General features: G+C 37.6%; 2 protein-coding genes and 1 pseudogene across 2 annotated transcripts; 2 read left to right on the top strand and 1 right to left on the bottom strand.

Moving 5' to 3' along the window:
* The first annotated feature begins 253 nt into the window (after window positions 1-253).
* LOC138040522 (uncharacterized) lies at window positions 254-2,524 on the top strand. Its single transcript, XM_068886233.1, has one exon. It carries the CDS (start codon window positions 254-256, stop codon window positions 2,522-2,524), a length of 2,271 nt encoding a protein of 756 aa, XP_068742334.1.
* Window positions 2,525-2,537: 13 nt separating this feature from the next.
* Window positions 2,538-3,437, top strand: LOC138040521 (uncharacterized). The gene has a single exon (XM_068886232.1). The coding sequence runs from the start codon at window positions 2,538-2,540 to the stop codon at window positions 3,435-3,437; it is 900 nt and encodes a 299-aa protein (XP_068742333.1).
* A 7,830-nt stretch (window positions 3,438-11,267) lies between these two features.
* Window positions 11,268-11,848, bottom strand: part of LOC138041665 (uncharacterized) — a 731-nt pseudogene continuing 150 nt past the window's right edge.

Here is an 11,848-nt window from a genome sequence, read left to right as displayed (position 1 = left end):
AATGGTTCAAGATTATGAAAAAAACATAATTATTCCACCAGTTCCATTACCAAGGACTAAAAAACAAGTGCCATTACCTAGAACCAAAAAACCAGTTCCAGTGCCGAGAACTAAGATAGAGCAAACAAACAAAGCTCTGAAAGGCTACACAAAGTCTTATGAAATAGATATCAAAAACAACAAAGACCCATTAGTGCAACTAAACAACACAAGGAAGGCTGTTGCTAACCATATTGAAAACATATTAATATCAATGAAAGGGCTTAAGTTTGTTGAAACACTGATAGTCACATTTGAAAAGAAAATAGGTCGTGAAGAACGATTGTTCAAAACAGCTTATTTCAACAGTAAACTCCAAACAATAACAAATGACGCACAAATCGAACTAGCTTTATCTTTATCAAAACAAGAAATCTTAAATATTATTGCTGTGTGGATTTCGGAGGGTTCAGGTTGGACTATTGAATCAGTCGATAGTCATCATCTTAATATTGTTAAATATGAACCAATGAAAGCTAATAGCTATATTAAACTACCTCAAGAACTTAGAAACAGTGCTAAAGGGTTGGTTAATTTGAAAAATAAAGACAATCAATGCTTCAGGTGGTGTCACATCAGACATTTGAATCCTAAAGACAAATACCCACAGAGGATCAAAAAATCAGACAAACAATATGTAGACAACTTAAATTATCAAGGCATTGAATTTCCAGTCACTACGAAACAGTACAACAAAATAGAAAAGCAGAATGAAATAAACATCAATGTTTTCGGTTATGAAGATAAACAACCATATCCAATTTATGTTACAAAAGAAAAGTATGAAGACCATATGAATTTATTATTAATCACAGAAAACAAAAACAATCACTATGTATTGAGAAAAGATTTCAACAAGTTCATGTACAATCAAACGAAACACAAAGAGAGGAAACATTTCTGCATACATTGTCTTCAATGCTTCAGCTCTCAAAGAGTATTAACTGATCATAAAGAAAACTGTGTACAAGTGAATGGTATGCAAGCGATTAAAATGCCAACAAAAGACAACAGCATATTAAAATTCAATAATTTTAATAAACAGTTAGCTGTCCCATTTGTAATTTATGCAGGCTTTGAAACCATAACAGAAAAGATATCAGGTTGTGAACCTAATAATGATAAATCATACACAGAGGCTTATCAGAAGCATACAGACTTTAGTTATGAATACAAGGTTGTTTGTTGTTATGATGATAAATATAGCAAACCAGTACAAATTTACAGAGGTGAAAAAGCTGTTTACAAATTTATGGAAGCTATGTTGGAGGAAGTTAAATATTGTAAGAAGGTTATGAAAAAGGAATTTAACAAACAATTAAAAATGACAAAAGATAATGAAGAAAAATTCCAAAAAGCTGATAAATGTCATATATGTGAGAAAGAATATACTGATAAGGACATTCGAGTTCGAGATCACTGTCATATAACTGGTAACTATAGAGGATCCGCTCATCAAGATTGTAATCTGAATTTCCAGTTGACTGATAAAATTCCAGTAACATTTCATAATCTCCGTGGGTATGACAGCCATTTTATAATGCAAGAAATTGGTGAAATAGTCAAGAAGCATACATACAAAAATAAGAAAGGTGAAAAGTGTCAAATGAACATAAATGCAATTTCTAATAACATGGAGAAATATATGGCTTTCATGCTTGGTAATCATCTAACGTTCATTGATAGTTTCCAATTTATGTGCTCAAGTCTTGATAAACTAGTGAGCAACCTACCAAAAGAAGCATTAAAATATACCTCTCAAATATTCAAAAACGAAAAGCTTGATTTAATGTCTCAAAAGGGAGTTTATCCATACGACTTCATGGACAGCTTTGATAAATTCAATGAAAAGCTGCCCCCAAAAGAAAAATTTTACAGTATATTGAATGATGAAAATATATCAGACAAAGATTATAAACATGCTCAAAATGTGTGGAATACATTTTCTATTAAAAATATGGGTGAGTACCATGACTTATATCTTGAATCCGACATCATTTTGTTAGCTGATGTATTCGAAAATTTCAGAAAAACATGTTTGCAGTATTACAAATTGGATCCTGCACATTATTTTACAAGCCCTGGTCTTAGTTGGGATGCTATGTTAAAGATGACTGACATTAAATTAGAACTTATGACTAATGTTGATATGTTTCAATTTATTGAAAAAGGAATGCATGGTGGAATAAGCTACATTGCCAACCGGTATGGAAAAGCAAACAATAAATACATGAAAACATATCATGAGAAGGCGCCCTCAAAGTATATTATGTATTTAGACGCTAATAATCTGTATGGATGGGCAATGAGTCAATATTTACCAACCGGTAGTTTCAAATGGATGACAGAAAAACAGATAGACAATATAGACTTAGACAAGTATAAAGAAGACAGCAAGAAAGGTTTAATACTAGAAGTAGACCTAGCATATCCAGAAGAACTACATGATTTGCATAATGACTACCCAATAGCACCAGAAGGTTAAAGTAGGTGGAAACATGATATCAGAATATTGCAAAAACATCGCGAAAAAATATAAAATATCAACTGGTTTAGTTCATAAATTAATACCAACATTAAGCAATAAAGAAAAATACGTGCTCCATTATAGGAACCTACAATTGTACACTGATCTTGGTTTGAAAATAACTAAAGTCCATCGAGTACTAGAGTTCAATCAGTCCGCATGGTTGAAGCAATGTATTGACTTTAACACTGAGAAAAGAACTAATGCCAAAAACGCTTTTGAGAAATATTTCTTCAAACTTATGAATAACGCTGTTTATGGTAAATGCTGTGAAAATCTACGGAAGCGTATTGATGTTAGACTCGTCACGGATGAAAAGAAACTATTAAAAATGGCTGCTAAACCAACTTATGTAAGCAGTAAGATATTCAATGAAAATCTAGTGGCAGTGCATAAGATTAAAGAAACACTAACCTTAAACAGGCCGGTATATGTGGGTATGTGTATCCTAGATCTTAGTAAGACACTAATGTATGATTTTCATTATAATTATATCAAACAAAAATACGACAGCAAAGCAAAATTATTATTCACAGACACAGACTCGCTGACTTATGAAATCGAAACTAATGATGTGTATCAAGACTTTTGGGATGATAAAGATAGATTCGATAACAGTGATTATTCACAACATTCACAATATTTCGACAGGACAAATAAGAAAGTATTCGGTAAATTCAAAGATGAGGCGGCAGGCGTGCCAATAACTGAATTCGTTGGATTGAGATCCAAAATGTATTCATACATGAAAGACAATGACAAAGACGGAAAAACTGTAAAGGGAATCAAGAAAAATATAATCAAAAAGAACATCACTCATGAAAATTATAAAAATGTATATTCAATAACGAACAAATGTATCATACAATGAAAACAATCCGAAGCAATAAACATCAACTTGGAAGCTATAAACTCAACAAAGTGTCATTATCTTGCTTCGATGACAAGAGGTACATTCATAACAATGGCGTCACCAGTTTCGCTTATGGTCACTACAAAATCAACACACTAAAATAACATTTCTTTTAAAGGATTGAACTCAAAATGCCACAAGTAAATACAATCTTAAGATCTCTTCTTGTAGGGATCACTTGCCAATTTCCTCTCTTGACGATTTTTCTGTAAGGCCTCCTTCATTGTCTTAATATCAGTGATTTTCTTTATCCTGTCTTCTAATCGCCTCTGTGATTTCTCATAGTTCAAGACCCTCTTGTACTCCTCCAAGACTTTGATATAACGATCGACAGCATTATCCAAGACACTAACATCAGTGGATGCTAAATTATAAATTTCCCTTGTCATATTAAAACTAAATTCTTGATCGGTACCCATATTTGCTTCAATAATCAGTATAGAATCTTGAATCTTGTTACATGTAGACTCAAAACGAGTAGTAAGTTCTTCTAATGAAGGCATCCTTTGTCTGCAGCAAAATGTCCAACCAAAATAAACCAGATTTTGAACACTTTGGTTGTATTTTCAGTTTTGGTTAATCTATAGGTTAACTTTTAATTGGTTAAAAACCTCACATGACTATCAATGATGACTCATTTTCCTGGGGGAACCCCCTATTATATAACATCATCGAGTTCCTGTGTTTTTGAAAAAGTCACGCAATGTGATCATGCAAATTCAATCTTTTAATAAACGCACTGTTATATTTTAAAACATATAGATTTCCAAAAATACGAGACCAAAATATTGGTTGCCGTTAAATGTAAAGTAGTATATGGACTTGGGTTTGGTAACAGATCAATTTTGATCCGGTACCCCCAAGTCCTATACTACTCTAGGGACAACAAAGTACCTCTTTTAGAAGATAAGAATAACTTGGCTCTGTTACTTTATCTTGATTTCTTTAACCCCTTCACTCGGGCAGTTCACAACAGTGGTGTTTTGTGTATGACAGTCATTAATTTACCAAGATCTGTGCGTTATCAGTGGTCCATGTTGATTGGTATTATTCCGGGCCAGAGGAAGCGCAATGTCACATCAATAGTTTTCTAAAACCAATTGTCAATGATCTGCTATTGTGTATGAGGGAATGAAAATATGTGGACTAGGTATCGGTAACAGACATCAAGAGGCCATCACACGTGCTGTACTCTTACCTGTGCTGGGAGATATTCCTGCATCACGAAAGATTTCTCAATTCCTGAGTTATAAGGCAAACAGACCCTGTGACAAGTGTCACATGATTGCAAAGCGAGAGCCTGGCACAGTTGGTGCCTCTGGAAGGATGTCTTTCTTTACAACAAGCATGCCAGAGACAAGGAAGGACCGGGAAGTGCGGGAGACAATGAAACGCTACCAAAAGGCCTCAAGTCAGCACGCTGCAGATGCAAAGGCAAGTGGAGTTAAATATAGTGAGCTTTCACGTCTCCCATATTTTAACACTGTTGATAATTTCCTTATTGATCCAATGCATAATTTCTTTCTTGGTCTTGTTGAGGACGTAGGAAATGTTATCATAGTTGAGGATAACATATTTATTGATGCCAGTGGACGTGAAACCTTCCACCAGAGGCTGAATTCCTTGCTACTCCCATATGATGTAGGGCGGCTTCCTCGTACCATGCTTCAGAAAATGTCTGGAAGAGGAATAACTGCCCAGCAGTGGAAGAATTTCATCATAACTTTTGCAAGAGTCTGGCTGTGGAAAGAGGTAAGTGAGGAAGCATACAAACTGGTGCGAACTCTGGCAGAGGCATGTGAAATTGTTCTTCACAATTACATAAATGAAAATGCCATCAACCGGTTGGAAACACTGCTGAAAAGTCACCATGAATAACAATGCCAAATTCAGCTCAAACTAAACTCAGTAAGGCACTTTTTCGTGAATTGCCTTACAATGGTCAAAATATATGCCAATGCCATGGCTCGTTTAATAATTTAATGCCGATAGGAAATCTTCCAAGTAAAAAGTATCTCGATCGCTTGCCTAGTCTTAATGATATCGACCTTTTTAGTCTTAACGCTGATAATGCAAATAATGGTGACTTAGAATATTCATCTATTCGTCCCGTCCTATGCAAACATTATTCTCCTCATAGTTTTAGCTTACTAACGAATAAATTAAAGAAACAGGTATTTCGAAGTCAATTGACACTTTTTCACATCAATGCGTGTAGTCTAAAAAGTACAGTACTGTGCAAAAGTAATGATAGCGAAATTCGTCGAATTTCGTGCTTTGTTCTCAACGAAATTTCGCCGAAATTTCGTCGAACTTTCGCTTTGGAGACATGCGAAATTTCCTGTAGGTTGAGCGAAATTGCTCAGGAGAAGTGCGAAATTTCGTTTTGCTTTGCTGAATCTTCGCTCTGGAGGTGTGCGAAATTTCGAAAGGAGAGACGAAATTTCGTTCAAAATGCGTACGAAATTTCGAAAGGTGAGACGAATCTTCAAGACCAGATCACTGGTCAATACCATGGCTACGGTTAGCAAATCAACACCAATCCACAAATGCCAAACTGTGCTCCTTGCGATGGACATTACCATGACTGGAAACATGCACTCTTGCTTGAAAGAAAAAGTTGAAGAATTGCGAAGTATGGCATAGTTGTTTCTACTCCTTGATGATTCCTGTCTACACAGTATGAGAGAATGGTACTACCTCTGTCCGTTCTATTGAGTTTCGATGAAAAGGTGATCCCATTGACATGGCATCTGGCATAGATGTCAATGCGTGGCTCAACCAAGACGAAGTCATCCCCGTACAATCTCCTGAAGTAAGTTTTGAGCTCCAACAGAAAAGAAATTTTAATGCGCTGGTTGACTCTCTTGGGAGGGAGCAAAGCAACAGGCCAGCCAGTGGAAGAAAATTCCTCCTTTTCAACAAAAGAAAATGGATCACCTGCTACAGCCTCCAAGGTATAGATGGCCTTCAATTAGCCATTAAAAAAATCTTCTGCTTCTCTTCCGAAATGTGCTGTTTGAAGGGACTCGGACACACATGAGTCAGATGAGGGAGTTTCCAGAAGAGGTTGTATGACTGGTGGAACATGTTCACTGTAAGAGCCAGGGAGTACAGGCATTGGCGAGTGGGGAGCGCAAAGATGGAGAAAATAGTGGTTGAAAATCTGCTCTTCCACTGACTTTCCACTAGTCAAGGTGTAACTTAGCTCACCAATTCGTTCTATTTTCTTGTTCTTGATCAGCAAACCCAGGAATCGAGATTGCAGCAGCTCTTACTTTTGCAGCACCTTAAGAGGTCGAGACGAAAGCGATTAATTCTGCTTCAAATTGCCCTGAACCGCATGGGCAGGCGAATGGGTGAATGGTGCCATCATCTGCATCGAGGACATCATTGGCGGAACATAGTATTGCTGTGGCATGAACTGTTGATTGTACGGGGAGGGTTGTAACCCTGGTTGTCTTGCATAGGAAAATGGCGACAACGTGGAATATGCATCTTCCCTGGCGAAACAATTGATAGAAAATAAATACAGGTGCGAGGATCAACAATCACCACAAGAAAGAAATATTTATATGCACAAATTAGCTATACAACGGTGTTACGTTTCGGGTTGGTCGCATTAGTAAGGATTGGTGTTTTTGTTTTTTGCCATACCTTCTTCGTAGACAGAAACCAGACGTGGAAACTTGGTCGAAAACCTGGTCTTGAAAACGTGATCGAATGAGCCTGACGCAATCCCGACACCACAGGATGTGAAATTCTATGCGACCGCAAGCGGATGTATCTGTCATCCAAACCTTGGTTACCGACCTTAACCATGCCTGCTCGCAGAGTAGACCGAACTTTTACCTTAGTTAACTTTCTATTGTCTTGAGCGGTGTTTACTACGGTATTAGTTGGCGTTTACACACGCAAAATATTAACCTAGGTAAGTAAACTCCAATACCTGGGTAGCACGCTCAAGTCTAAACACGGCATAACTTAACTGCCCGTGTTCGTCTTGGGCGTATCTAGCAAGGTCTCAGGAAGTGCGAACTTTCAGCAGCTTAGAACCTTCATCCGCTGAATAACAAAGGAAGATAGATCCATTTCTCGCCCAGCAAAACTGGTAACCATATTTCAATTTGAATTCCTTTGCATGTGAGTATAGCTGCTGCAAACGAGGTGTGAGGTGGTCCAAAAGAAGGTCATTAGACATATCAGTTCCCTCGTGAAGACCAATAGTGGACGGATCAACAGATCTTCCCACTTTCCTCTTCGACATCACTTCATTCCTTGCCAGTCTGCAAATAAACTTGCAAACAATTGGCTTCAGCCCCATACGAGAAGTGTCTCGAAAAGACACTCTATGGGCAATATCGTGTATTGAAACTTCAGCGCCCATCTTATTGAATAAGTTAACACAAAGGTTGCTTGTATCCTCTGCCTTCTCTCGATCACTGAGCTCAGGGACTCCTAGAATCTTTATAGTGAAAGGGTAACTATAATCCTGGAACTCTTCAACAGGTCCTTCCAGTTCCCCGAGACCTTCTTCAATATCATCATGCCGTTTACGGATTGCTCTAAGCTTGCTTTGAATGTCGCTTTCGCTCTCATGGAGCCAACTTAAGCTTCTTTCGGTCTCTAATTGCACCTTGCGGGAAGGTCGCCATTATGTTCCTTCGATGCATGTTCTTGGACCTCAACTCTCTCTTCTAATCTCTTGATAGCCTTTCGTGCATTCTCTAATTGCTTCTTCAGACTATCATTGCTTTTTTTCAATGATTCCATTTGGTCAGACTGACCACTTTTTGCCATTTTGGCCAAATTTTCACAGAGCTACAAAAGTTGCGTCTGCACTGTACGCACACATGCGTGCACATTCATTCAAAATTTTAGTTTCAAAGAAGTCTGCAAATGAGGTTGCAAGTAGATCAGATGACACGCAATCAGGGTATTGTCTCTCTGGAATAACATGCAGTACCTTGGCAAAGGAGGGAAACAACACTTTCTGATCAGACTGATGTTCGTTGATCACGTTGGAGTAGTAAACATGTTTGGTAGATTGTATCAATTTTCTTACCACATCACACTGTTCCAGGTAAAGCGCATGATCAATGGTAAGACGAGATTGACGCCATTGTTGCTCCAACTTACGACGTTTAGTCTTTCCACCTTTATCTCTGGTGTATACTAAAGCGCTAACAGGCGTATAGTAATAACACGCTCAGCTCATGGAGCATGAGAATCTAGGACAGATGACAGCACAGAGTCGTATTGTTGGACCAAATCATTCAGATCACTAGCAGGTGAAATCAGAGATGAGTTGGCAATAGCAGCATTAAACTTTTCCATGTCAATTCCCCACAGCTTACGACAATGAGTGACTACCCTAACTGGTCGTGGTTTCTTAATGCACACATCACTTAAGATGGCACAGTGATCACAAATTTCTGGATCACATACAGATACATCACAGACGATTTGATCAGACAATCGTGTAATAATAATATGATAAAGTACATGCTTATCTTGATATGTAGGCTGATGGACAAACTGCTTTACATAAAAAATCTCAAGTAGATCGAGAAATTGTTTAGCAGCTGTGTTGGTAGGATCGTTAATGTGGAAATTTAAATCACCAACTATCAGAAGTGAACTAGGATTAGCTGAAAACTGCTCTAAAAAAATCTTATCGGACAAGCTGTTTCGATTTGAAGGAGGAGGCCTGTAAATAACAAAGAGAAAAATATTAGTAGGAGAACCTACCCCACCACCCCTACCCTTCCAAGCAATATCATGAAATAGAAATCCCTAAGGTGTTAATTCATTAATTGTAAGCTCATCCCTAATGTCACTTGTATTCAACCAAGTTTCCGTAAGATGTCTATGTTATTTTCAACTACAAATTTTGCAAGAAGTTCAGTTCGTGTTACAAAAGGAATACACGTCGGTGTTATTAAATTGTTCACGTTCACTCCATTACTTTGATGTTTATGTAATGTTCCATGACGATCTGAAATAATTGTAGGAACATTCAAATTTAGCAGGATGGTCTTCGCATCATTAATCGCGGATGGACTTGCTTGATTAGTTGACAATGAGATATCATCAAGGAGATTATGTTGCGTAGAAACAGTGTTGTTTGTGTTGCAGCTCCAAGAAGTGTCATGTTGAATATTTAATGATGAAATGTGCAAATAAACGACACTTTGAATTTCTTGCCTTCGAGATCCAAAAGAAGTCAGGAAATCATTGATGTTCGAACCTCCAGGTGATGTGCCTTGAGTTGTAGAGCATTTAACTCTTTTTTGGCCTCCTCTGCATCCACGCCGAGTAGGTTTCATATTCGTGATATTCCGAGGTCTAGAAGACCTCGCCAAAGTCCAGAATTGAGTAGTGATGTAGAAGTTGGTTTGAGTTGAGAAATAAGAAAACATCTTGAGTATCTCATAGCCATAGTTTGAAATAACAATGAAGTAGAACCAGAAAATGCAAAATAAAATCAGTTGAAGACTATCTAGGAGAAATTTAAGTATGTTGGCAGGAGCAGTATAACAAACTGTGTGCTGCCTGCAAGGCGCTCATGTAAACTGTATACACTTAATGACGATTAATGTTTATAGCAGTTCAAAATATCACTGGAGCATAAGTTAACAAAGGGAACATACAGCAATGAAATTGATCTAAACAAATAATTTTGCAAGGATGGAATAGCCCTTTTTGTTTAGTTTTGGTTACAGTTTTTTACTTTGAAAGCATTTCGAAAATAAGGCAATAAAATCTTTTCTGACATTTTCTTAAAATCTTAAAAATTTTCATGATGCCGTGCGCCTCCATATCATACTGCTCTCTTTGTTAACTTCAGAAATATTTTATTGTTTACGTTACATCCTTTATTGCATTTCTGCCTTTGTGGCATTTTTTGAAACTAATTGTTGAGTTTATATATTTTTACTCCCACTTACAAATGACATTGGGGAGGTCAAAACGTCACATAATGTCTTATACAATGTGGACGAGATGTCATCACTTATAGACTACAAATAATTGAACCTGCTTTTCCTATGGGATTGGGTGAGCTAAAAATCCCAAATTGCATTCAAAATAGTGTGATAACTTTCCAGTTATCTAGTCAGTGAAATCATCCTCAAACAAAAAGTTGTCAAGAAATGGAATATGAATTGATTGCTGTTGAAGCACGGATGGCCCCACAGGGTTGTCATTATATTTAAAAGTAGGGTCCTGATTGATGATAAAAGGGCGGCTGAGTGTTTTTATGTGTGCATAGCATGCATAGCATGCATAGCATATCCTAAAGCGACATGGCTACTTGAGGGAGGTCCGGAGGCATGCTCCCCGGGAAAAATTTGCTACCCCACAGATGCAATTTAAGTCTTCATTGTACGTGAAATCAAGTTTACTGATTCATCTGTTACTATTTTTAATTTTTTAAGAATCCTGATTCTGTCACTAGAGTACAGTGGGACTGAGATAGCTAGAAAATTATATCATCACAGTTATTGTGAGCCATAATCAGAGTGAGAGTGCTTTTACTTGACAGCTAGAATATCAGCAGAAACGTTTTGAATTTGAATACCTCTCAGATGCAATTTCCTTCTTTTTGGAAACATATTCAGTCTTAATAAATTATGTGAAAACTGAGGTCAAAGACTCTGAGTTAACTGACTGTCTCATCTGTTACAATTTTTAACTTTTTAAAAGATCTGTCATGCTCACTTTAAGGTTTTTTTTTGCGGGGGGGTTTAATTACAATTTCTGTCATTTGAGTAAGGAGTGAAATAGCTAGAAAATCATATCATTGAAATCGTCACATTGACTGTCATAATCAGAGTCTGCTTCTTCTTGGCAAATAGTGTCAGCAATCAAGTTCAGGGCAGCACTGGCAATCTCCACCTGTGATCCATTACCATCATCAGAAACCAGCTGAAGATCAGCAGTGTCTCTTTGTACACATGCATCAGATAATTCATTCGTATGCATCTGTGGCAGTGCTGAGGCTGCAGAAGAAGTGGCATGGCCATGCTTTGGTATCTTTGTTCTCTTTTTTTGGCTATGCCACTTTTCCACAGCTGCTGTGATCAGTGCTTTACATTCAGTTGTTCCAAGCTTTGGCCCATTGATGGACATCATCAGAAGAGACTGAAGCATGTCAACACTAACTCTCTTCCTCAGCCTAGTCTTGATACGTTTCAGGGCACTGCACCCTCGTTCTGGCCATGCATTTGACACAGGCACATTTCAGCGATGTTTGCAAGGGCAGGAAGCACGCTGCTGTATGTTGTCTTGAGGGAAATGAGCCATTTCAGGCAACATTCTGTGGCTGTTTCTAGGTGGCTCACCTTTACCTCTTCCGGTATGTCTTG

Source organism: Montipora capricornis, chromosome 3, assembly GCF_036669925.1.
Source record: "Montipora capricornis isolate CH-2021 chromosome 3, ASM3666992v2, whole genome shotgun sequence".
Lineage (NCBI taxonomy): Eukaryota > Metazoa > Cnidaria > Anthozoa > Scleractinia > Acroporidae > Montipora > Montipora capricornis.
Note: the sequence above shows the minus strand (reverse complement) of the source record. Positions and strands in the feature narration are given on the sequence as shown.

Excerpts from the sequence above, each read along its gene's own strand:
- LOC138040522 (XM_068886233.1), top strand. The coding sequence starts at position 254 with ATGAAAGGGCTTAAGTTTGTTGAAACACTGATAGTCACATTTGAAAAG.
- LOC138040521 (XM_068886232.1), top strand. The coding sequence starts at position 2,538 with ATGATATCAGAATATTGCAAAAACATCGCGAAAAAATATAAAATATCA.